The 27,375-nt window shown below is 42.2% G+C and overlaps 1 protein-coding gene and 1 long non-coding RNA gene across 6 annotated transcripts in view; both read left to right on the top strand.

The window, feature by feature from the left end:
• Positions 1 to 7,360: 7,360 nt before the first annotated feature.
• On the top strand, positions 7,361 to 12,019 carry LOC135572555 (uncharacterized). Its single transcript, XR_010464388.1, has 3 exons — positions 7,361 to 7,829; positions 8,912 to 9,098; positions 10,383 to 12,019. It is a non-coding gene; the product is annotated as an uncharacterized LOC135572555 (long non-coding RNA).
• Positions 12,020 to 16,847: 4,828 nt separating this feature from the next.
• LOC115132118 (uncharacterized) overlaps positions 16,848 to 27,375 on the top strand; it is a 29,616-nt gene continuing 19,088 nt past the window's right edge. The window contains exon 1 of one of the 5 annotated variants that reach the window (XM_029664399.2): positions 16,848 to 17,073. In XM_029664399.2, the coding sequence (XP_029520259.2) occupies positions 17,007 to 17,073 (67 nt within the window). In that variant the 5' untranslated portion in view covers positions 16,848 to 17,006. The remainder of the gene's footprint in view (positions 17,074 to 27,375) is intronic. The other 4 variants (XM_029664391.2, XM_029664408.2, XM_029664382.2 and 1 more) reach the window with 4 other exon arrangements.

The following is a 27,375-nucleotide window of genomic DNA, read 5'->3' as shown; positions in this document are numbered from 1 at the left end:
TCCATGAAGGACAAGGAATGCCAGTGATAATGTACAGGCCATTGTGTTGTTACTACATGTACTGTGAGCAAAATGTACAGGTTTCAGTTTAGTTGTCAGACTCTTTCCTGGGTCTCACTGTGTGTGTCTCAGAAGACGAAATGAACCAACCAGCAGGCCCTGTATGTATCTACTCCCTCAGCAGTGCAGAGATGCCATATCTTAAAATAAGCTTCAAACAAACTCTTCATCTTCTCATCATTATCAAGACAGGCATTTTCTCAGGCACATCCTAAACGTAACAAAATGTTCTTATAAAATTCCTGCCAAAATAGACATCTAGGCTACATTCATTGTGTGGCATTAAATGCCACAAAACTCCATATTAGGACATTCTCATAAGTTATGACGATGTAAGAAAAATAAGTACATTAGTCATATAAGTTGACTTATGATACTGGTTTCAGATCAGCTTTTCCTAGCTCAACCTATACGCTAGGTCACCGTACAAAATGGACCCTGGGTCTGTGCTTAAGGGTGGCAAGCTCATACACTGTAGTCACTTACCAATTCAAAACTGAGCCCTATATACCTGCTCGAGAGTAGATCTGAAAGGATTGGACAAATGAAAGCAATATGGCAGAACGTGTTGATATGTTTCCTTTCCTCAATCTACCAGAAGTACCCAGGTGTAGGTGACTGGGCTTGAATTGGAATAGGGCAAGCCAGTGAACTACAGTTTTCATGGATTGTAGAACTATGCTGACATCTAGTGTTACTTGCATCTCGTGCACTTTGGGAATAACAATTGCCTTTTGTCAACTTGAAACAGTCAGTTTACCGGTAGTTTTAGTCAGCCTATGCTACGAGATAATGTACACCTTGCGGGTGTGATGAGATAACTCGATCCGGTGGAATACGACGATACGAACGCTTATTTCAGCGAGCGCTTCGTAAACCACGCCATAGTGGGCAGAGCCAGGCATGTTGGACGGGGACGAATTTTAATACAAAAAGCCTATAATGTTACAGTCGGTCCGCCATGGTTCTGTGTAGCTAATATATTTTAGACCAGTGTATTTGAGTTAATTTCGTTTGACTTAATACGCAAAATATATTTGAGTAGTAAACAGTGAAACAACGATCAAGTCCCAGACATTTCGCAATAGAACATGCCATCGTTTACTACCTTAACTATTGGAGTCATCTAGTTACCTGGTTATACGATGAGCTCGTTGACAAAGCCGACCATGGTGGGCCTTTTTACACGAAGATGTATTTGTCTAAGGCCCGCGGTGGGTCTGTAAACTATGCGATTGTATGTCACCTATTCATTTACTGTTTTAGTATTTCAAAGTGACAGCCATGGAAACTAATTGTACTGACTTTGATAGAACATGCTGTTTTTTCTGCCCTACTGTGGCGTTGTTTGCCTGAATTATTCTCATTTCCTGGTGACCACAACAAAACTACTTATTGTTTTCAAATAGATATAGAATAGAACATTGAGTTTTCTGCAATTTTCTGTATTGTCTTTTAATCAGAACAAAACGTTTTTTTTTTTTTTAAACTCAACTAGAGATTGAAATAAATGGTGTTTATTTAAAAAGATGCGCTTGGCTGACATGGACTGTTTCCTCACCTGACATGGACGGTTTCCTCATGATGGTTGTTGGTTATTTACCAGGTAACAAGTCTAAAACGAAACAAGGAATGAAGCCATAGACTCCTTATTTTACTCAACTAGATATTGTTACTTTGAAAAGATTGGTCTGGCTGACATGACAAATACATTAAGGGAAAATGATCTACAGACACAGTGGATGATTATATTTCTGCACATCTCTTTATGTTATTTGTTATTATTATGTTATCTATATATTGTTTTTCTTTTTCTTGGGCCTCTATAACTATATCTATTGTTTTTTTTGTGAATAGGATTCATCCCCTCTACCACACGGAACCCCACTAATCCTACCGACGGAAACGCACGAGGTGGCTAATAACAGACCTCCATCCTATGCTAGCTTGCTACCGATGGCCCGGCTAGCTGTCTAAATCGCCGTGACCCCAATCAACCTCACTACTCACTGGACCCTTTTGATCACTCGACTAAGCATGCCTCTCCTTAATGTCAATATGCCTTGTCCATTACTGTTCTGGTTAGTGTTTATTGGATATTTCACTGTAGAGCCTCTAGTCCTGCTCACTATACCTCATCCAACCTATTAGTTCCACCACCCACACATGCAATGACATCTCCTGGTTTCAATGATGTTTCTAGAGACAATATCTCTCTCATCATCACTCAATACCTAGGTTTACCTCCACTGTATTCACATCCTACCATACCTTTGTCTGTACATTATACCTTGAAGCTATTTTATCGCCCCCAGAAACCTCCTTTTGCTCTCTGTTCCAGACGTTCTAGACGACCAATTCTTATTGCTTTTAGCCATACCCTTATCCTACTCCTCCTGTTCCTCTGGCGATGTAGAGCTGAATCCAGGCCCTGCAGTGCCTAGCTCCACTCCTATTCCCCAGGCACTCTCTTTTGATGACTTCTGTAACCGTAATAGCCTTGGTTTAATGCATGTCAACATTAGAAGCCTCCTCCCTAAGTTTGTTTTATTCATTGCTTTAGCACACTCTGCCAACCCGGATGTTCTAGCTGTGTCTGAATCCTGGCTTAGGAAGACCACCAAAAATTCTGAAATGTTCATCCCAAACTACAACATTTTCAGACAAGATAGAACTGCCAAAGGGGGCAGTGTTGCAATCTACTGCAAAGATAGCCTGCAGAGTTCTGTCCTACTATCCAGGTCTGTAAAAACAAGTCTCTCACCGTTGCCGCCTGCTATAGACCACCCTCTGCCCCCAGCTGTGCTCTGGACACCATATGTGAACTGATTGCCCCCCATCTATCTTCAGAGCTCGTGCTGCTAGGCGACCTAAACTGGAACATGCTTAACACCCCAGCCATCCTACAATCTAAGCTTGATGCCCTCAATCTCACACAAATTATCAATGAACCTACCAGGTACCTCCCCAAAGCCTTAAACACGGGCACCCTCATAGATATCATCCTAACCAACTTGCCCTCTAAATACACCTCTGCTGTCTTCAACCAAGATCTCAGCGATCACTGCCTCATTGTCTTCATCCGTAATGGGTCAGCGGTCAAACGACCTCCACTCATCACTGTCAAACGCTCCCTGAAACACTTCAGCGAGCAGGCCTTTCTAATCGACCTGGCCGGGGTATCTGGAAGGATATTGATCTCATCCCGTCAGTAGAGGATTCCTGTTTTTTTTTAAATGCCTTCCTAACCATCTTAAATAAGCATGCCCCATTTAAGAAATTTAGAACCAGGAACAGATATAGCCCTTGGTTCTCCCCAGACCTGACTGCCCTTAACCAACACAAAAACATCCTATGGCGTTCTGCATTAGCATCGAACAGCCCCCGTGATATGCAGCTGTTCAGGGAAGCTAGAAACCATTATACACAGGCAGTTAGAAAAGCCAAGGCTAGCTTTTTCAAGCAGAAATTTGCTTCCTGCAACACTAACTCAAAAAGTTCTGGGACACTATAAAGTCCATGGAGAATAAGAACACCTCCTCCCAGCTGCCCACTGCACTGAAGATAGGAAACACTGTCACCACTGATAAATCCACTATAATTGAGAATTTCAATAAGCATTTTTCTACGGCTGGCCATGCTTTCCACCTGGCTACTCCTACCCCGGTCAACAGCACTGCACCCCCCACAGCAACTTGCCCAAGCCTTCCCCATCTCTCCTTTTCCCAAATCCAGTCAGCTGATGTTCTGAAAGAGCTGCAAAATCTGGACCCCTACAAATCAGCCGGATTAGACAATCTGGACCCTTTCTTTCTAACATTATCTGCCGAAATTGTTGCCACCCCTATTACTAGCCTGTTCAACCTCTCTTTCGTGTCATCTGAGATTCCCAAAGATTGGAAAGCAGCTGCGGTCATCCCCCTCTTCAAAGGTGGGGACACTCTTGACCCAAACTGCTACAGACCTATATCTATCCTACCCTGCCTTTCTAAGGTCTTTGAAAGCCAAGTCAACAAACAGATTACCGACCATTTTGAATCTCACCATACCTTCTCTGCTATGCAATCTGGTTTCAGAGCTGGTCATGGGTGCACCTCAGCCACGCTCAAGGTTCTAAACGATATCTTAACCGCCATCGATAAGAAACATTACTGTGCAGCCGTATTCATTGATCTGGCCAAGGCTTTCAACTCTGTCAATCACCACATCCTCATCGGCAGGTAAATACAAGTACAAGTAAATGCATGCTCTTCAACCGATCGCTGCCTGCACCTGCCCGCCTGTCCAACATCACTACTCTGGACGGCTCTGACTTAGAATACGTGGACAACTACAAATACCTAGGTGTCTGGTTAGACTGTAAACTCTCCTTCCACACCCACATCAAACATCTCCAATCCAAAGTTAAATCTAGAATTGTTTAAACACTCCTATAACAGTAAGTCTCACTTAGCAATGTCATGTACTTGAACGGTCAGGCCAGAGGGGGACTTTGCTATGTTTCCTATGTTTCAGATTAAAAGCACCCCAGCTGCCAAGTGGGCCCCAACTGACTGGTTCTGACACTTGTACTGCTTATTTTCTCCCCCAAACGTATGAGCCATTGATTCAACACCTTTTATATGGCATTATATTTGCTAATCACTTAAACAAAAATGTCTTTTAACTGGGGTGATAATAACACTCACAGCATTTAATGTACAGGTGGAAATTTCTCTGGTGGATATGGAGGCCAAATGACTAAGTCAATCCTTTCTATTCAAATGTATGTTTTAAAATACTTTTTATATCAGCAGTTGTCACAAAATGCTTTCAAAATACTATACCTTGCCTAAAACCAGTCAAATAAAGCAATGCAGAGTGAATGCCTAGAAAACTGAATGTTCTGGCCAGACTCATCTCTTCAAAGAAAACACCATTTAATTATATATCTATTTGAGCAAAATAAGTAGTTGTTGTGATCACCAGGACATCCTAATAAATCAGGTAAAGAACCCCACAGGCAGAAAAATCGACATGTTTATATCATAAAGTGAGTACAATTAGTTTCCCTGGCTGCTACTTATAAATACCATAACAGTAAATGAATAGATGACATTCGCTGCTATAAACCTTTCTCCAATATAACTGCATAGTTATAAAATTAGTATTTTTTATCGCATTAAAACATGTCCCGGTCCAACATGCCTAGCTCTGCCCACTGGGGCGTGGCTTACGGAGCGCTCTCTGAAATAAGCGCTCGTATCTCGATTCTGCCAGATCGAGTTATCACACAGGTATTCATAATAATAATCACCCTCCTCATCGGCAACATCTCCGAATTTTAATCATTTCCTTGACCTCGGATGACTTCAAACCGTAAGGTAATCGTGGTCGACTACATTGGATGTGAGCATGAACAAACACACGACACACCCATAATAGTCCTCAAAATAATTACACATTCATATAGATCGCACTTGCGTTCCATTGGCTGACCGCTGATCACCTCTTCACTTCCTCTCCTGTCCTAGAAAAATCCGGTTGTCCTTGCAATATAATATGGTATTGGTTGCTGTTAGTCTAATTCTACACCCCGGAACGTTTGCTTACTATTCTTTGCCACTCCTTTAGATAAATTGATTTTGTATGTTCCAACTGAATTTAGGATCACTACTAGAGTGCGGTGAATTTAGGATCACTACTAGAGTGCGGTGAATTTAGGATCACTACTAGAGTGCGGTGAATTTAGGATCACTACTAGAGTGCGGTGAATTTAGGATCACTACTAGAGTGCGGTGAATTTAGGATCACTACTAGAGTGCGGTGAATTTAGGATCACTACTAGAGTGCGGTGAATTTAGGATCATTACTAGAGTGCGGTGAATTTTGGATGGTGAATTTAGGATCACTACTAGAGTGCGGTGAATTTAGGATCACTACTAGAGTGCGGTGAATTTAGGATCACTACTAGAGTGCGGTGAATTTAGGATCACTACTAGAGTGCGGTGAATTTAGCTTTAGATTCCGACTTCTCCTCAATACCTCAACAGAACATGGCAGGATATAAATGTCATATCAGCTGACGATAGCGAACAAGTTGCACCCCTTGTTTTCCCTGTTCCGTTCTGTTTCCCCAAAAATATTTTACGTACATTTCTATGGCTGATTATCCGTGTAGTCGCAGCTAAGGGACAGTCTTAAAACGACCCCTTAATTCGTGGATAAACCTCCCCGCAAAAAAAGCCTTATTACAACCTGTGTTGTGATAATTGCTTGTTTGCTCTATAACCTGTTAATTAATCTGCCTTGTGACCGTGATATATAGGCCTAAAAGCAGAGACAATAAGACAGTGACAGAATAAATTCAAAGACAACTTTTCTTTTAAATCACAAAACCAGATAGCGACCTCTGTCCAGTAAAGTCCACAAAGAATATTGCATGTAAATAAAACAAAATAACGTTGGTCACATACACACATTTAGCAGATGTTTGTGCCATTGTAAAAAAAATAAAAAAATGTCTGGTATATTTTTTGGGGAAGCCTGGCTTCCCTTGGCAGCCATGAATACGGCCACTGCTTAAAGTGCAATTAAAATGTAGTGTTAACTGAAACTTAAATAGCTTTGTAACCACATGAAATAAAACTCAACCCAACTGAAATACATTCAGGGACCTCTACTCTCCCATCCAAATAATTGAATACCATTATACGTAATTAAAGAAATAAAATAATAATAATATTGCTTATAACTTCAATAGCTTCCACCCCATATAACTTGCAATAATACAACCAATTTATTGGTTCAGGGACCTCGTCTGTACAATCTACAACAATTACTTGTGTGTTTTGACTTTGGCTATTTTAAATGACATTTATTTAACTACGTGTCAGACATGCATGCTTTAAACTTTAATAACTTCCACACCATATCACTTGCATGAAAACAACCAATTGTTATTGGTTTAGGGACCTCTTCCCTCGCATTGTAAGGGTGTTTAACTGGCGGCAGAGAAGTGAGACGCAGGGGAGAAATAACTGTTTCCAACGGCGCAGTTTATTTACGAAACCCCACCAGAAAACATAATCATACAAATCAAGGGGTAACATAACTCAACGCGCACACCAGTACAGACGTACACATACACTTACAATAAACAAGGACATGAGGGGAAACTGAGGGTTAAATACACACCATGTAATTGATGGGATTGGAACCAGGTGTGATGGAAGACAAAACCAATGGAAATTAAAAATGGATCAGCGATGGCTAGAAGGTCTGTGACGTCGACCGCCGAACACCGCCCGAACAAGGAGAGGGAACAACTTTGGCGGAAGTCGTGACACCCATCTACGGCAAAGACTGTAGTCTGGCTATTTTATGACGGTTTTGGAGCAGTGGCTTCTTCCTTGCTGAGTGGCCTTTCAGGTTATGTCGAATATAGGACTCGTTTTACTGTGGATATAGATACTTTGTACCTGTTTCCTCCAGCATCTTCACAAGGTCTTTGCTGTTGTTCTGGTATTGATTTGCACTTTTCGCACCAAAGTACGTTCACCTCTAGGAGACAGAACGCATCTCCTTCCTGAGCGGTATGACGGCTGCATGGTCCCATGGTGTTTATACTTGCATACTATTGTTTGTGCAGATGAACGTGGTGTCTTCGGGCATTTAGAAATTGCTCCCAAGCATGAATCAGACTTGTGGAGGTCTACAATTTTTGGAGGTATTGGCTGATATCTTTTGATTTTCCCATGATGTCAAGCAAAGAGGCACTGAGTTTGAAGGTAGGCCTTGAAATACATCCACAGGTACACCTCCAATTGACTCAAATGTCAATTAGCCTATCATAAGCTTCTAAAGCTATGACATAATTTTCTGGAATTTTCCAAGCTGTTTAAAGGCACAGTCAATTTGGTGTACGTAAACTTCTGACCCACTGGAATTGTGATACAGTGAAATAATCTGTCTGTAAACAATTGTTGGAAAAATTACTTGTCATGCACAAAGTAGATGTCCTAACCGACTTGCCAAAACTATAGTTTGTTAACAAGAAATTTGTGGAGTGGTTGAAAAACAAGTTTTAATGACTCCAACCTAAGTGTATGTAATCTTCCGACTTCAACTGTATCTACTCCCTCAGCAGTCCAGAGGTGTCATATCTTGAAATAAGCTTCAAACAAACTCTTCAGCTTCTCATCAGTATCAACACAGGCATTTTCTCAGGCATGTTCTAAACACAACTTTTTTTAAACAAAACGATCTTATAAAATGTATGTCAAAATAGACATCCAGGCTACATTCATTGTGTGTCATTAAATGTCACAACTCCATATTTGGGCATTCTCATAAATTATGTCAAAAAAAAGGAAATGCCAAAAAACGAAGGATATTACTAAAAGTTTATTTATGATACTGGTTTCAGATCAGCTTTTCTTTTCTCAATCTAACGCTATGTCATCATACAAAACTAACCCTGGGTCTGTACTTAGAGGAATGGCAAGCTCATGCACTGTAATCACTTACCAATTCCAAACTGAGCCCTATATACCTAATGGGGAGCACATCTGAAAGGATTGAACAAGTGAAAGTAATATGGCTGAATGTGTTGTACTTCTGATGGATAGAGAAAAAGAAAGACCCAAGAGTAGGTGATTGGTCTTGAATCTGAATGGAGCAAGCCAGTGAACTACAGTTTCATGGATTGTAGAACTATACTTACATCTAGTGTTCAATAAAGTTAGTTGCATCACCTGTACTTTGGAAATTCCAATTGCCTTCCCCCCCAAACTGCAAATTATTGTACGTTTTTCTAATTTTAGTCAGTCAAAGAGAGAATTTACATCCAAATGTCCTTTCCTTGATCTAGGATGACTTCCGCAGGCCACCGTGGTCGACTACACTCCATGTGAGCATGTGAGTCCTCGAAAGAAGAAGACTTTCACTTTCATATGGATCGCACCTGCGGGCAATGACTGACCAAGGAATTTCAACTCCCAGTATAATAGGCCTAGTCACTATATTCTGCTGCATTTATGGCGGACAATTCGTCAATGGTAAGTGAATGTATTTCTCAGGGCTAGTAGACTATTTATAAATCGAGACACAATTAAAGAAAGCTGAGATTTTTTTTGTTTGTACGCGATGATCCATGATCGACGCTCCTTCACAACTCTCCTGTCCTAGGAATACATTTGGTATTGTTAGCCTTTTTCTATTACTTTTGCTTACGAATGTATTTTCTTTTGTTGACAAAAGGTTATTCAGATTACCAGTGATGGAAAAAGTACATAATTGTCATACTTGAGTAAAAGTAAAGATACCTTAGTAGAAAATTGCACAAGTGAAAGTGGGTCACCCAGTGATAGAGGAATTCTAGATTCCTATGTATTTTGTTGCCAAAACCAAATTCGCACTCGTTTCTAATTCATTAATTAATGAGGTGTAAGTTCATTAATTATGCATGAAGTAGATCGAGACCATTCTTAAAAGCCAGGTAAGAGTGTTTAATTCCAGAGAGTACCATAACATAATAGTATTAGAATAAATGGTTCTAATCAATAATGTATACATAATTAAGCATTTCAACTATAATTTCCTCTATCACCCAGTAAAATACTACTTGAGTAAAAGTCTAAAAGTATTTGGTTTTAAATATATTTAAGTATCAAAAGTACATGTATAAATCATTTCACAGTCCTTATATTAAGGAAGCATTTGTGTTTGGCCAGGGGAACACTTCAACACTCAGACATCATTTACAAAGGAAGAATTTGTGTTAAGTGAGCCAGATCAGAGGCAGTAGGGATGACCAGAGATGTTCTCTTGATGTGTTTGAATTGGACCATTTTCCTGTCTGCTAATCATTCCAAATGTAACGAGTACTTTTGGGTGTCAGGGAAAATGTATGGTGTAATTTTTACATTTTCTTTAGGAATGTAGTGGAGTAAAAGTTGTAAAAATATTAATAGTAAAGTACAGATACCCCCCAAAATTACTTAAGTAGTACATTAAAGTATTTTTTACTTAAGTACTTTATACCACTGGAAAATACTACAACTGAATTTAGGCTAATTACTAACCTAGCTAGAGTTCACCCACCATCTATTCTCCACACCTGTTTCCCCGCCCTAAAATATTTTGGGTTTCAGTTACTGCATTTTGTGCCAGGTGTTGCTTTTGGGGCCTTTGCACTGTCTAGAAAATAAACTAGGGGGAAGACTGTTGTATTACAGGGTAATGACATCGTTCCCTACAATAACTCAGCCCATTTATACCGTATGAGGGCAATGTGACTGTCATGTTAACTGTGGTGTAACTCTGTTCTCATCCCACAACAGCTGGTCCGTCCACCACCCATTTGTCATAACAAACGGCAATGTCATTCTCAACCCTGGGATCCGTGGTGGAGTTCTACAGGAGATCCTCTGGAAACATGGTGTAAACTAGGCGGTGGAATGGGACAGTGCTGAGATATGGGAATTTTGTGATTTTAAAGGGAGGACATCCTTGAACAGTACAACAGGAGAAATCACTATCAGACAGCTGACCAAGCAGCTCAGTGGGGTGTATGATTGGTGGAAAAATACAGACCTTTCAGCAGAGAGTGAAATTCGTTGTAAAGTCATTGTTTCCTAAATGGAAGGTCGGGACTTGTGATCCAATGATGGATCGGGACCTCTTTTTAGGTACTAGCTAAAGGCGGGGATGTAACACATTTTAAAAATGTAATCTTTATTTAACTAGGCAAGTAAATTAAGAACAAATTCTTATTTACAATGACTGCCTACTCCTAGCCAAACGCTGGGCCAATTGTGCGCCGCCCTATGGGACTTCCAATCATGGCCGGATGTGATACAGCCTGGATTCGAACCAGGGACTGTAGTGATGGCTCTTGCACTGAGATGCAGTGCTTTACACAGCTGCGCCACTCGGGAGCAAAACATGTAAAAGGTTCAAACACAAAAAGGTTGCCAACGACTGTGTCATGTGTTAAGGTGCTGAACAAGAACCTTGGTTAGGCCACACTTTTTAAAGACATTTCTGTTTCTGGTTATCTTTTTACTTCTCTTATAAGCAAACCCTATATGCGGCTCTCTCCAAACGTCCCCGTGATAAGAACGCAAGGGACTTTTTGATGTATATCAGATGGGAGAACTATGCAGGTTTGTGAGTAGAGAGAAACAAAGAGACAGTCACAGATACATCTGACATGTGTTTTATTCCATGGATCCTCATACTAGCTGCTTTTGGGGTCCTGGCCTTAGTTTTGCTTGTTGTTGGAGTATTTCTTATCTACAAGAAGTGTTAAAGGTAAGCCCACATCTTTGAGTAATACTATGGTGGTTTTATTTAGCTTTTTCTCCTTTTAAATTGGATTTAATCTCTCAGGATCAAATGATGATTTCAGGTCAAACACTATTCATTATGTTAAGTTTAGACTAAAGCATCCCACTAGGCAGAGACTTTATGTCATTTCAACCAAAAATGAAATGTGATGATGTTCAGTCTATGCCAAAAACGGATTGGATTTACAAGGAATTTCATGTTTTTTCACCCAACTTTGAACCTAAATCCAATGACATTGTGAATTTTTTTATTGATATCACGTTGAATTCAAGTTAGTTGACAACTCAACCAAATTAAAATCAAAACTAGATGTTGAAATGACGTCTGTGCCCTGTGGGAAATCTGTCACTTGAAGTTGTTTTTCGGTTACATAGATACAGATTATTACACCAGATAATGGGGTTTAGTCAAAGATGTTTGGTAACCATTTCTGGGAGTGACAGGTTAGGTACTGTTTGGTGTAGCACAGAGGATTTTCGACCAACCTTATCTTGGAGATACTATCTTCGTTCTCGATTCGGCCAAACGTATCGTCTAAAATATCCATGTCCAGTTGCATGAGGTGTGTTTGAATATAGAAAATGCTCCATTATTCATATAAATACATGTTTTGCTGCAGGAAGTAATCGAGCAATGTGTACACCGTCATCATGTCTATGTCAGATCTTCTCTCATTGTTCGAAACAGGTGAGTGTCATTATGACATGCGGCACTCTCGGGTGGGCCCACCTGTCTCAATCAATGAGAGAAGATTTGAAATAGACAAGGTTTTGTCATAACCCGCCTCTCCATACCTCTACGCCCATTGACTTTGCCTACTTTCATCTCCTTTGTTTTCCCTAACATTCACATATCCAGACCAATGCAAAGTCAATGGAGACCCTGAGACCAGAGCTGTCCGCTCCATTGGAGGTATCACAGCTGATCCTCAACAGACATCACATCCACATGCCTCAATGTGGGCTGAGCCCTGGGGATGATGACCACTCAGAAGAGGTTCCAGAGAAGACAGTAGGACCAGCCACTCTGAAGAGGACCCAGATAAGACAGTGGGACCAGCCACTCTGAAGAGGACCCAGAGAAGGCAGTAGGACCAGCCACTCTGAAGAGGACCCAGAGAAGGCAGTAGGACCAGCCATTCTGAAGAGGACCCAGAGAAGGCAGTAGGACCAGCCACTCTGAAGAGGACCCAGAGAAGGCAGTGGGAACCAGCCACTCTGAAGAGGACCCAGAGAAGGCAGTAGGACCAGCCACTCTGAAGAGGACCCAGAGAAGGCAGTGGGAACCAGCCACTCTGAAGAGGACCCAGAGAAGGCAGTAGGACCAGCCACTCTGAAGAGGACCCAGAGAAGGCAGTAGGACCAGCCATTCTGAAGAGGATCCACAGAAGGCAGTGGGACCAGCCATGCAGAGAGTGGGGAGAAGGAGAAGCAGCCATTACTGGAACAATAACCTGGGGTTAAAGTATGGGACATGGTCAACCAGATCAAGCAGACCAGGGAGGGTGTGAGAACCAGAGATAGTTAGGGAGATAAGAACCCATTACTGGACTATGACAAGGCAGTATCTACTGATAACATAGGTGGGACAGTGAGTAATAACCAGTTGAAACTAAACGACCAGAATCAGGGCCGAGGTTCCAACCAGCCTAAATTTTAGATGAGGACACCGACTAAGGAATGTGAAGACGGAGAGGGGGAGGGAGAGAGAGGAAAGTGAAGAAAGAAAGTGAGGGAGGGAGAGGAAGAAGAGGGACTCATCTCACCCCTTCCAAAGACCCCTCAGATGTCTTGTGCCAGCGATGGGTACAGCCTGAACCACAATCTAACACTCTCAACAGGATCAGGATAAACAGTGGGGGAACCAAGCTGACCAGGAGTTACATAAGAGGAGTGACAAAGGAAATGACTGAGACAGAGGGAGAGAGAGATGGAGAGGAAAGGAGAGATATCGATGGTGAAAGGGAGGGAGAGGGAGAGACAGAGGGAGAGAGAGATGGAGAGGAAAGGAGAGATATCGATGGTGAAAGGGAGGGAGAGGGAGAGACAGAGGGAGAGAGTTGGAGAGGAAAGGAGAGATGTCGATGGTGAGAGGGAGAGACAGAGGGAGAGAGAGATGGAGAGGAAAGGAGAGATATCGATGGTGAGAGGGAGGGAGAGGGAGAGACAGAGGGAATATGAGATGCAGCGAGGGGGGGAAAGGAAGACGAGGAGACACAGAAGGAAGCAAGGGAAGAAGAGGGATATAGAAAATAAGAAGGTGACGACCAACAACAGGAGGACATCCTATCTGAGGTGGAGCCAGGGTCAGAGGAGCAAGAGGAGGAATCCAGCAGAGCAACACACAGAACAGTCAGACTGACGGTCAGAGGTCTCCACCAACCCCTCAGAGAATGGACTAAGATGGAGCGTCCAGAGAGAGAGTAGGTGAAAGAACCTAACTTATACCAAACAAACACCTCCATTCTAAATTCCCATACATCAATACCCAACTTCTCCTAAAACAACGCCCCACCACCTCTTGCCCCAAAATCATAAAGTATAAGACACTCTCATGGCTATCATATGGGTGTAGAACAAGGAAGTGTGTTGGAAACAATGGGGACCCAGAGGAGCAGTAGTCAGGTAGACAGAGAGGGAGGAACACCTGGCCTATCAGGTCTGAGGACACCCACTAGCTCAGTGTCAGACAGTACAGACACTCCTGATAGAAGCAGTCCAGGATTGTCAGTTGGTCTCAGAGCCACAGCATGTAGATACACTATCTACTCCAGTAAACTACAGTACAGACACTCCTGATAGAAGCAGTCCAGGATTGTCAGTTGGTCTCAGAGCCACAGCATGTAGATACACTATCTACTCCAGTAAACTACAGTACAGACACTCCTGATAGAAGCAGTCCAGGATTGTCAGCTGGTCTCAGAGCCACAGCATGTAGATACATGATCTACCCCAGTAAACTACAGTTCAGGTGCACCCTCCAGACCAGTAGACACCAGCTCAGATACAGCATGTACACCAATAGAGAGTAGCTCAGATACTCTGTCTACTTCACAGGGAAGTATAGGTCTCTGTACCAACAGAGACCAGTACAGCTACAGCCCCTGTACCAGAAGAAACCAGTTGAAAAGCACTTGTTGAATAGATAGTTTGTTTGACAAATAGTTAGATTATGTTCAGGGAAGGTTTGTCTTCAGTAAACTCATATCTCTTCTTGGTTATCATGTATGGCCTGTCATGTTAAGCCTAGGCTACTATAATGTTCACCTATGTATACTGAACCAAAATATAAAAGCAACATGTAAAATGTTGGTCCCATGTTTCATGAGCTGAAATAAAAGATCCCAGAAAAAAAGCTTTATTTCTCACAAAATCTTTGCACCAATTAGTTTACATCTCTGTTAGTGAGCATGTCTCCTTTGCCAAAATAATCCATCCACCTGACAGGTGTGGCATATCAAGAAGCTGATTAACAGCCTGCTCATTACACAGGTGCACCTTGTGCTGGGGATAATAAAAGTCCACTTGAAGAAGTGCAGTTTTGTCACACAACACAATCCCACAGATGTCTCAAGTTTTGAGGGAGCATGCAATTGGCATACTGACTGCAGGAATGTCCACCCGAGCTGTTTCCAAAGAATTTAGTGTTAATTTCTCTATCATAAGCCACCTTAAACATAGTTTTAGAGAATTTGGCAGTACATCCAATTGGCCTCACAACCGCAGACCACTCGGCTCCCACTTGGGCATGGCTCCCTTCCAGGCCCACACATGGCTGCGCCCCTGCCCAGTCATGTGAAATCCATAGATTAGGGTCTAATTTATTTATTTAAATTGACTGATTTCCTTATATGAACTGTAACTCAGTAAAATTGTTTAAATTATAGCATGTTGCGTTTAGATTTTGGTTCAATATATATTGTGAATTTTAATGAAATGTTGATCGATACAGTAAGATGGTAAACGTGTTATAAACTCAGCAAAAAAAGAAACATCCGGGCCTCCCGGGTGGTGCAGTGCTAGCTGTGCCACCCACCAGAGACTCTGGGTTCGCGCCCAGGCTCTGGCGCAGCCGACCGCGACCGGGAGGTCCGTGGGGCGACGCACAATTGGCCTAGTGTCGTCCGGGTTAGGCCGGTAGGGATACCCTTGTCTCATCGCGCACTAGCGACTCCTGTGGCGGGCTGGGCGCAGTGCACGCTATCCAGGTCGCCAGGTGCACAGTGTTTCCTCCGACACATTGGTGCGGCTGGCTTCCGGGTTGCATGCGCACTGTGTTAAGAAGCAGTGCGGCTTGGTTGGGTTGTGTTTCGGAGGACACATGGCTTTCGACCTTCGTCTCTCCCGAGCCCGTATGGGAGATGTAGCGATGAGACAAGATAGTAACTACTAACAATTGGATACCATGAAAAGGGGGTAAAAATAGGATAGGATAAAGTAATCCTTCTCACCCCCCCCTTAAAAGATTTAGATGCACTATTGTAAAGTGGCTGTTCCACTGGATGTCTTAAGGTGAACGCACCAATTTGTAAGTCGCTCTGGATAAGAGCGTCTGCTAAATGACTTAAATGTAAATGAATGCACCAATTTGTAAGTCGCTCTGGATAAGAGCGTCTGCTAAATGACTTAAATGTAATGTAATGTAAATGTAAAAAAAGTTGAAAAAAAGTCCCTTTTTCAGGACCCCTTCTTTCAACGATCATTTGTAAAAATCCAATTAACTTCACAGATCTTCATTGTAAAGGGTTTGAACATGTGTTTCCCATGCTTGTTCAATGAACCATAAACAATTAATGAACATGCACCTGTGGAACGGTTGTTAAGACACTAGCACAAGCTTACAGACGGTAGGCAATTAATGTCACAGTTATGAAAACTGTGGAACTTGTTCAGTTTATGTCTCAGTTGTTGAATCTTGTTATGTTCATACAAATATTTACACATGTTAAGTTTGCTGAAAATAAAATCAGTTGACAGTGAGAGGACGTTTCTTTTTTTCGCTGAGTTTATGTTTTGAGGAAAATATTTAATATTGTCAATGTTTTAGTGTGCATGCCATATAGGCCTGTGAATGAATGGCTATAGGCTGGTGAATTAAAATATCTCTTACACTCAGTGGACAGGAAAGCAATTAAATGAACTATAGTTATTCATTTACATTTGAATATTTCAGCATTGCCAAGTTTTGTTACATTATAGCAGAGATTCTATCAATTCTAAACTAGATATATGGAATTCTGTGCGTTGCAGCCAATTATACACACAGGGAGGCGCCAAAGACCCGGTATGGGTTGACTTCAAGAAGGAATATTCCAGAACTGGTTAGAAAAAAATGCTTATTAAAGTTATTATAACATATAAACAATAATGCAATGTGTTTGTTATAAAATATTATTTAGTTGCCGCCGTCATTTACAAGTCAAATGGAACTTTATTTTATTTTCCACCAAGAGGTCACGAGTAAGGAGGAACTAAACCACAGTTTACTTTCACTCTCACAGCCTTTCACAGGAAATAAAATATCAGAAGTAGGCTAGACTATGAACCACACAATGTTTTGGCATATATAATTTGAATGTACTTTTATTATCTGAACAAACAAACGAATGAGCAAATATGCCCAAACTAACGCTCATCGGATTGTACTTTTGGATTTGTCTGGCGCAAAAGGTGGTTTCCAAAGGTAAGTTGATTGACAAGGCCGAACGTAGTTTTTGGCCTACTCAATATTTGTAATGTTATTTGTGTGCTAAAGTGTGCTTCCTGTATAGCCTACAATATTATCACATAATGTTTGACTATCATGAACAATAGGTATATGATATGTTACAATGTGCCTTATTAACACAATGTGCGTTGCAACTTCAAGAACACACGAAGCCGCCCAAGTTTTATTCACATCAATGAAAAAACATGGCAATCTGAAACAAGAAGCTTTTATATCGACATTATGGATAATAGCCTAAACACCCTCTTCATAGTGATTTTCAACATGGGAAGTCAGAATGGTTTTAAACGAAGTCTATGGGGGTTTCGATGAGAAATAAGGACCACACCCTTATTATTTGTACACACACACACACACACGCACACACACACACTTTGGGGAGGGGAGGGGCGTGTTTCTCTCCAGAATGCACTCAGCTCTCCAGAATTCATTTCGCTATCTCCCGCCAATCCTTGCCCATTCATTGTTTGCCGTTTGTTTGTTTATTTTTAAAAATCAATTCCCCATCACATATGTCACAAGTAGGCCTAGTAAATGTACCGTTAATCCCTCTTCATTTGGTTACATACATTTATGTTAATGCATGCATTCAATACAGTAATTTACAATTCTCGGGGTGGAAACATTGTTTGCAGGATTCACAACCTGCTACACTTGTGAGAAACAAGTTTTGGTTTATTTCATAACCATTATGAGTTTTGTCAATTATTTTCCTTGTTATTTGTTTGTGAAGTGCTCCGTGAGCAATGAGTATGTGTCTGGTTTCAGTCGTGATCACGTTGAGGGAGCACGTGAGTGCCTGTGCACACATAGAAGTAGTCCTACCTGGCTTGCTGCCTGCAACTGTAGGAAAATGCCGAATTGGCAATGTCTGATTTCTGACTTTAACTCACCACGTCCACCACTAATACGCTGAACTTCAGTCATTTTTTCTTCGCCTCACACATTGTAAACAAAGTGCTTTTTAATTTTTTTTACATCAGTTGCAAATTATACTTCCTCAGTATTTGAAAAATCTTTCCAACACTCGATTATCAAAATATCATGATCTGATGATCCCATATATCTAGCAGAAATGTCTGTTCTGAGCTCACTGGTGCGGGAAACTCTGAGGGCCTGGAATAGGCTAGTTGATACAATGTTGCAAGTTTGCTAGGGACAGCCAGTTGATGATTTGACACAATGTTGCGCTTCACAAGCAATAGCTCAAGTCAGATAGAAAGAGAGGCAGACAGGCGGAGTAGAGAGATGAATGTGATTGAAAGAATCAGCATTTTCATCAGGATATTTCCTACTGTTTTAATTGTCGGTTTAGGTCTATCTCTCTTACCTAGTTGAGAATGGAAGTTATAGGCCTACTGCTGCAATGGCCTATAGACTATCTCTGAGTTCTATGCGCTAATTTCCTTAGCCGCCAATGGACCACAGTGTATCAGTGTCCATATGGCAGAGGATGGTGCTCTCGCCTTAAACCAGGTGTACACTACACGATTTTGGCCATGATTTAGATGTCCCAGACCCCGTTTTTGAGATTGGAGACACAATCCCCATGTCGCGCAGCCATCACCGACACCGACAGCCAACGTGTCAAATCGTTACAGCTCTGAAGTTCACAAGCAATGTTATTCAATTCAAAATGTTGGCTAGATATTTGAACAAAATGTTGGCTAGATATTTGAACAAAATGTTGGCTAGATATTTAAACAAAATGTTGTCTAGATGTCTGAACTCTGTATGGCAAGCGTTTATGAAGCTCGTAGCTAAGTATCATCATTGTTCACATCATTGTTTTCACGAGACAGCGTGGTATGGAGAATCCTCACGACCAAGTGAAGAATGTTGTAGTGTTTGACCTCCGTCTGAGCCACATCGTTTAGTGTGAGCACCACTACATTGGCAACACCAACAAAATGACAGGAAACACAGTGATTTAATGTGAGAGGCTCAGTGATGTTAGGATTTTGAAAGTCGTGTAGTGTCCACACAGCTTTAGTTGAATTTGAACTTTGAGATTTGGATAATTAACCATTTGCCAATGATTTTGAGAAACGAAAACGTTATTATTGAAATGAAACTGTTCAACGAAAATGCACATATAAAAATAATCAGAACCTTCATGCAGATCGGTAGAAAAGGTAAGATAAATTGTAAGCTTCCCCAAATTTCAATCTCACGAGCTGCCTATGGTCTTTACTATAACACCCAGAAAAAATGTGTGAACGCGCAAGCCGTGCTCACTGATGGATATCAAAGGCCCATTCAACTGATTAGTTCTGCACACACGCTCCCTCAACGTTATCAGGAGAGAGAAACCACACTTACTCATTGCTCACATGGAGCACTTCAAACAAAAGACAATACAAAATTCACACAATGTAACAATGAATGTGTAATAATTGGCGGGAGACTGCGGAGCGCATTCTGGAGAGCTGAGTGCATGCATTCTGGAGAAAGACGCCCATCACTTTTTATTTATTTTTTCACCTTTATTTAACCAGGTAGGCAAGTTGAGAACAAGTTCTCATTTACAATTGCGACCTGGCCAAGATAAAGCAAAGCAGTTCGACAAATACAACGACACAGAGTTACACATGGAGTAAAACAAACATACAGTCAATAATACAGTATAAACAAGTCTATATACGATGTGAGCAAATGAGGTGAGATAAGGGAGGTAAAGGCAAAAAAGGCCATGGTGGCAAAGTAAATACAATATAGCAAGTAAAACACTGGAATGGTAGTTTTGCAATGGAAGAATGTGCAAAGTAGAAATAAAAATAATGGGGTGCAAAGGAGCAAAATAAATAAATTAATGAATTACAGTAGGGAGAGAGGTAGTTGTTTGGGCTAAATTATAGGTGAGCTACGTACAGGTGCAGTAATCTGTGAGCTGCTCTGACAATTGGTGCTTAAAGCTAGTGAGGGAGATAAGTGTTTCCAGTTTCAGAGATTTTTGTAGTTCGTTCCAGTCACTGGCAGCAGAGAACTGGAAGGAGAGGCGGCCAAAGAAAGAATTGGTTTTGGGGGTGACTAGAGAGATATACCTGCTGGAGTGTGTGCTACAGGTGGGAGATGCTATGGTGACCAGCGAGCTGAGATAAGGGGGGACTTTACCTAGCAGGGTCTTGTAGATGACATGGAGACAGTGGGTTTGGCGACGAGTATGAAGCGAGGGCCAGCCAACGAGAGCGTACAGGTCGTAATGGTGGGTAGTATATGGGGCTTTGGTGAGAAAACGGATTGCACTGTGATAGACTGCATCCAATTTGTTGAGTAGGGTATTGGAGGCTATTTTGTAAATGACATCGCCAAAGTCGAGGATTGGTAGGATGGTCAGTTTTACAAGGGTATGTTTGGCAGCATGAGTGAAGGATGCTTTGTTGCGAAATAGGAAGCCAATTCTAGATTTAACTTCCCCACACACCCCTCACTGTAACGGTCGTCGTTGCATGAAGAAGAATCAGACCAAAGCGCAGTGTGGTAAGTGTTCATGACTAGAACACTAGAACAAAATAACAATGTGCAAAACAAAACCGAAACAGTCCTGTCAGGTGCAGAAAGCACTAAACAGAAAGTAACTACCCACAAAACATAGGTGGGAAAATGCTACCTAAGTATGGATCCCTCTGATTGGGAACCATACTTAGGTAGCTTTTTCCCACATGGTTTTTGTGGGTAGTTGTTTAGTGTTTTGCACCCTACAGGTTAGTTTTGGTTTCGGTTATTCACTTTGATATTTTTGTTTAGTGTTCAGTTTAAATAAAAAGTCATGAACACTTACCACACTGTGCTTTAGTCCAATTCCTTTTCATCCGATGATGACACCGGTTACAGAACTACCCACCACAAACGGATCAAGCAGCGTGGTATTGAGGAGCAGAGGTTTCAGGACTCTTGGACATGGGAGGAGATCCTGGACGGAAAGGGACCCTGGAGACAGGCTGGGAAATATCGCTGCCCGAAAAAGGAACTGGAAGCAGCTAAAGCTGAGAGGCGGTGGTATGAGGCAAGTCAGCGCAGCAGGCACGAGAGGCAGACCCATTTTTTTTTTTTTTTGGGGGGGCACATGGGGAGATTGGCGGAGTCAGGCTATAGAGCCAACTCCCCGTGCTTACCGGAAGCAGCATGGTACTGATCAGGCACCGTGTTATGCGGTAAAGCGCACAGTGTCTCCAGTGCGCGCTCATAGCCCAGTGCACTTATATGCCAGCCCTCCGCAAGTGCCATGCGAGAGTGGGCATCCAGCCAGGGCAGATTGTGGCAGCTCAGCGCGCTTGGTCTCCGGTACGCCGTTTCAGCCCAGGGTATCCTGCGCTGGCTCTGCGCACTGTGTCTCCGGTGCGCTGGGACTGTTCAGTTTGTCCTATGCCTGCGCTCTGCCCGTGCCGGGCTAAAGTGGGCATTCAGCCAAGTGGAGAGGTGCAAGTGGTATGCACCAGATCTCCAGTGCTCCCCCACAGCCCGGTTCGACCTGTGCCTGCACTCTGGAGGGGCCGGGCTAAAGTGGGCATACAGCCTGGAGGAGTGGTGCCAAGGCTGCGCACCAGAGCTCCGCAACGAGGGTGCCCAGTCCAGGGACCGCAACGATGATGCTCAGTCCGGGGCCCGCAACGAGGGTGCAGTTAACTTTTATTTAAGTTAACTGCCACGTGGTTCTCCACTCATATAGGCAGCCTACTCTTATCTCAATGAGTCCACACACACTAGACGCACTTGAACTCTCAGGCCCAACTAGAAGAAGTAGGCTACTGAAGTTCAAGCAGTGAATTCTGAGTGTGTGAATAATGCAAAAACGATGTGATTTTAATACAATATATAGGCTAACACATACAAAGCAGAAAGAGGACAGTTTCCAAATAATCTATGGGACAACCTAAATACAGTGTTTTCATCCCAAAGTCGTCTATCTGACCACCCGCTCCCAGAGATCATTGCAGATCGAGCCGCAATGATCTCTGTCGGAACCCGCAGAAAACCCGCGTGAAAGCAGCCCTCTAGTACACAGTCAGTACACAACACGATGCTCATCATGTCTTAGCAGGATCAGATGGTGACAGGGGTCCCAGCAGGTCAGACAGCCAGGGAAGACCAGACTACAGTGAATTTAGCAGTATATTAACAATATCAGTGAAATATACAAACTTCCATATTGAATTGATGGGTAGACCTACAGTAGCTACAGGACAACAGTTTAAGCTTAAAGCTACAGTTTGGGATCTGGGAATAATGACAATTTCAATCAATGAACCATTGATTCTATTCTTGGATGATATCATGTATAAATGTACACCAAGGTAATTCTTTGTCATGCCTCATCTTAGGAGGATCAGATGGTGACAGGGGTTTCGGCAGGATCAAGCAGTCAGGGAAGACCAGTCTGTGATGGATCTCAGGGGAATTTTTACAGATACAACACTCTCTGTGCAGCAAACCCTGGACAAGCCAGATGCTATTTTAAGGCAGTCTGACAAACCTCCGAAGTTGATTTACAAACTGTATCAAGGGTTAATAGAAGCTTTTCCCGATGACACAAAACATGTAAAACAGAAATGTGAGGAAGACCTGGTAGAAGTTATTGAGGATGATGAATGGATACAGATGTGTTTGAATGCCCAGTCAGGTTCATATCATCTCAGACATAAATTACTGCAGTTTAAGACCATCTATAGAACGTTCTATATGCCAGTGTAACTGAATATCATGCACTCGGAAATGTCATTCCTCAATTGGAGGTGTAAAACACAAAAGGGGACATATTTGCATATATTATGGTCTTGTGAAGGCTGGCTGAATACTGACAAAGAGTATCTTCTTTTATCAGCAGTCCTACAGATTCTCCCTGTTTCTGTTTGCTTTAAATGTTGATATTGGAGACTTATCTGAAGAAACTGCATTTAGAGAGGATAAGAAATGTATTGCCATTAATTGGAAAGTTGGTTATGTATCACTAGCTTTGATCTATTACCAGATTAAGGGTATACTGGGCAACTTTCATAAGGCCTAGATGCCTTATATGGAATTCAGTATGACTAAAGGAGTCTGTATTGAAAATTGCCCACGCCAGGGGAGATACCTATCCCTAGCTGCTGGGGGTCTGCAGTCCTGTGGGTGGTCACTCTGGCCTTAACCTAACACACCCACAACTAATAATATATGTTTCACGAAGATCCTAAAGCTGAGTCAGGTGTGTTGGGTGGGGCGCTGCAGGGTGGTGGACCCCTAGGGACAGGACGGGGGGACCCAGCTATATTGTGTGCAAGTAAAAAGAGATCTACAGTACTTTTAGTCCTATGCTATTAATTATATGGAGGATTTGCTATTTCTGTGTGTTAATGTATTTTTATTTATCTGTTATTTTACCAGGTAAGTTGATTGAGAACACGTTCTCATTTGTAGCAACGACCTGGGGAATAGTTTCAGGGGAGAGGAGGGGGATGAATGAGCCAATTGTAAACTGGGGATTATTAGGTGACCGTGATGGTTTGATGGCCAGATTGGGAATTTAGCCAGGACACCGGGGTTAACACCCCTACTCTTACAATAAGTGCCATGGGATCTTTAATGACCGCAGAGAGTCAGGACACCCGTTTAACGTCCCATCCGAAAGACGGCACCCTACACAGGGCAGTGTCCCCAATCACTGGCATGGGGCATTGGGATATTTTTTTAGACCAGAGGAAAGAGTGCCTCCTACTGGCCCTCCAACACCACTTCCAGCAGCATCTGGTCTCCCATCCAGGGACTGACCAGGACCAACCCTGCATAGCGTCAGAAGCAAGCCAGCAGTGGTATGCAGGGTGGTATGCTGCTGGATATTTGAGGTGTACACTGCATTCGGAAAGTATTCAGACCTCTTGACTTTTTCCACATTTTGTTACATTACAGCCTTATTCTAAAATGGATTAAATAACAAAAAATCCTCATCCATCTACACACAATACCCCATAATGACAAAGCAAAAACAGGTTTTTAGAAATGTTTATAAAAAAATGATATACTTATTTATATAAGTATTCAGACCCTTCGCTATGAGACTCTAAATTAAGATCAGGTGCATCCTGTTTCCATTGATCATCCTTGAGATGTTTCTACAACTTGTTTGGAGTCCACCTGTGGTAATTTCAATTGATTGGACATGATTTGGAAAGGCACACACCTGTCTATATACGGTCCCACAGTTGACAGTGAATGTCAGAGCAAAAGCCAAGCCATGAGGTTGAAGGAATTGTCTGTATAACTCTGAGGCAAGATTGTGTCGAGGCACAGATCTGGGGCAGGGTACCAAAACATTTCTGCAGCATTGAAGGTCCCCAAGAACACAGTGGCCTTCATCATTCTTAAATCTTCCTAGAGCTGTCTGCCTGGCAATCGGGGGAGAAGGGCCTTGGTCAGGGAGGTGAACAAGAACCTGATGGTCACTCTGACAGAGTTCCTCTGTGGAGATGGGAGAACCTTCCAGAAGGACAACCATCTCTGCAGCACTCCACCAATCAGGCCTTTATAGTAGAGTGACCAGACGGAAGCCGCTCTTCAGTAAAAGGCACATGACAGCCCACTTGGAGTATCCCAAAAGGCACCTAAAGACTCAGAGAAACAAGATTCTCTGGTCTGATGAAATCAAGATTGAACTATTTGACCTGGATGCCAAGCGTCACGTATGGAGGAAACCTGGCACCATCTCTACGGTGAAGCATTGTGGTGGTAGCATCATGCTGTGGGGATGTTTTTCAGTGGCAGGGATAGGGAGACTCGTCAGGATCGAGGGAAAGATGAAGGGAGCAAAGTAAAGAGAGATCCTTGATGAAAACCTGCTCCAGAGTGCTCAGGACCTCAGACTGGGGTGAAGGTTCACCTTCCAACAGGACAACGACCTTAAGCACACAGCCAAGACAATGTAGGAGTCTCTGAATGTCCTTGAGTGGCCCAGCCAGAACCTGGACTTGAACCTGATTGAACATCTCAAGACCTGAAAATAGCTGTGCAGCGACGCTCCCCATACCACCTGACAGAGCTTGAGAGGATATGCATAGGAGAATGGGAGAAACTCCCCAAATACAGGTGTGCCAAGCTTGTAGCGTCATACCCAAGAAGACTCAAGGCTGTAATCACTGCCAAAGGTGCTTCAACAAAGTACTTTGTAAAGGGTCTGAATACTTATGTAAATGTTATATTTCAGTTTTTTAGTTTTAATAAATTCGCAAAATATTCTAAAAACCTGTTTTTGCTTTGTCATTATGGGGTTAATGTGTGTGGATTGTTGAAAAAAAATGTAATCTCTTTTAGAATAAGGCTGTAACACAACAAAATGGGGAAAAAGTCAAGGGGCCCGAATACTTTCCGAATGCTCCGTTATGTGAAGAATACGTAGGATAGAATAGTTATGTACAACAATAGTTGAATAGGATGGCCTTAACTAGAATACAGTATATAGATATGAAATGGGTAAAACAGAATGTAAACATTATTAAAGTGACCAGTGTTCCATCCATTTCTATGTTGTACCTTGGCTGCAAAGGGAACGAGAGGGCCGAACTTGACCAGGCCATGAATCTGTACAGGAAAGCACATTAAGCGATTGATGGATGGATGGATAGACCGTATGTGTTATTTTGTGTGTGTTTTTTTGTTTCCAAAATGTTCCCTTGTGAACAAAGAAAATGAAAGGTAGGAACTGGGAAGGAACTTGTGTTTGGAGAGAGTTGAGTTATTGACTAGACTGGTGGGGGTTGTTCATTTGTTAGGCTATTGGTTAAAGGTGCAACACAATATTTATTATTGAATTGCTTTTGATCAAGTTTAGTCTCACTTAAACATATTTAATATTGATTTCTTACCTAGCTTGATGATTGTTGCCATTTGTGCTTACTTTTTGTTCTAAATAGAGATGGCATAGTGGATTGTGTAAAAATGCAGGAAATTGGCTTTAGATGCCCCAACAAATGTTGGGACCCCCAGACGCCCTGCTAAGTTATTTCCCACCCGCTTCTAAAAACAAAGTAGTGCCCCTGGAAATAAGTTATGATGAACTTCCCAGGGTGGTGAAAGTGCACGCAATCTTAATGCTCCTTTCCAATGAATATCCAGGGTCTTATTCTGGTGACATGATTATCGATACTTGACTGCCGTAATAATGTCATCATGTAGACTAGCCTACCAGCACAACCTACCAGCACAGCCTACCAGCACTGTATCGGGGGGCTGTTGCCTAGAACCCACGTGCCAAGACCAGAGTAGGCATTTTGCTATTTAACTCAACAGTTTTTGTTACAAAACTATCAATAGAGTTGAAAATACGCTGGAAACATATTGAACTAGATTTTTATTCCTGTACATGAAAATGTAAGTGAAAAAGTACATTTAGTGTGATTTTGATTAGATTTGATTAGGATCCCAATTAGCCGACGCCAATGGTGACATTACAGACCAAATACTTTACAATTTACATACATTTAAAAACATTAACATGTAGTATGTGTGCATCTATCAGTTACACATACAGTGGGGGAAAAAAGTATTTAGTCATCCACCAATTGTGCAAGTTATCCCACTTAAAAAGATGAGAGAGGCCTGTAATTTTCATCATAGGTACACTTCAACTATGCCATACAAAATGAGACAAAAAAATCCAGAAAATCACATTGTCCTCCACTCGTTACCTGTATTAATGGCACCTGTTTGAACTTGTTATCAGTATAAAAGACACCTGTCCACAACCTAAAACAGTCACACTCCAAACTCCACTATGTCCAAGACCAAAGAGCTGTCACACAGGACACCAGAAACAAAATTGTAGACCTGCACCAGGCTGGGAAGACTGAATCTGCAACAGGTAAGCAGCTTGGTTTGAAGAAATCAACTGTGGGAGCAATTATTAGGAAATGGAAGACATATGGTCAGATTAAACCAAAATAGAACTTTTTGGTAAAAACTCAACTCGTCGTGTTTGGAGGACAAATAATGCTGAGTTGCATCCAAAGAACACCATACCTACTGTGAAGCATGGGGGTGGAAACATCATGCTTTGGGGCTGTTTTTCTGCAAAGGGACCAGGACGACTGATCCGTGTAAAGGAAAGAATGAATGGGGCCATGTATCGTGAGATTTTGAGTGAAAACCTCCTTCCATCAGCAAGGGGCATTGGAGACGAAACGTGGCTGGGTCTTTCAGCATGACAATGATCCCAAACACACCGCCCGGGCAATGAAGGAGTGGCTTCCTAAGAAGCATTTCAAGGTCCTGGAGTGGCCTAGCCAGTCT

Source organism: Oncorhynchus nerka, linkage group LG2 (assembly GCF_034236695.1).
Source record: "Oncorhynchus nerka isolate Pitt River linkage group LG2, Oner_Uvic_2.0, whole genome shotgun sequence".
In the NCBI taxonomy this organism is placed as follows: domain Eukaryota; kingdom Metazoa; phylum Chordata; class Actinopteri; order Salmoniformes; family Salmonidae; genus Oncorhynchus; species Oncorhynchus nerka.
Note: the sequence above shows the minus strand (reverse complement) of the source record. Positions and strands in the feature narration are given on the sequence as shown.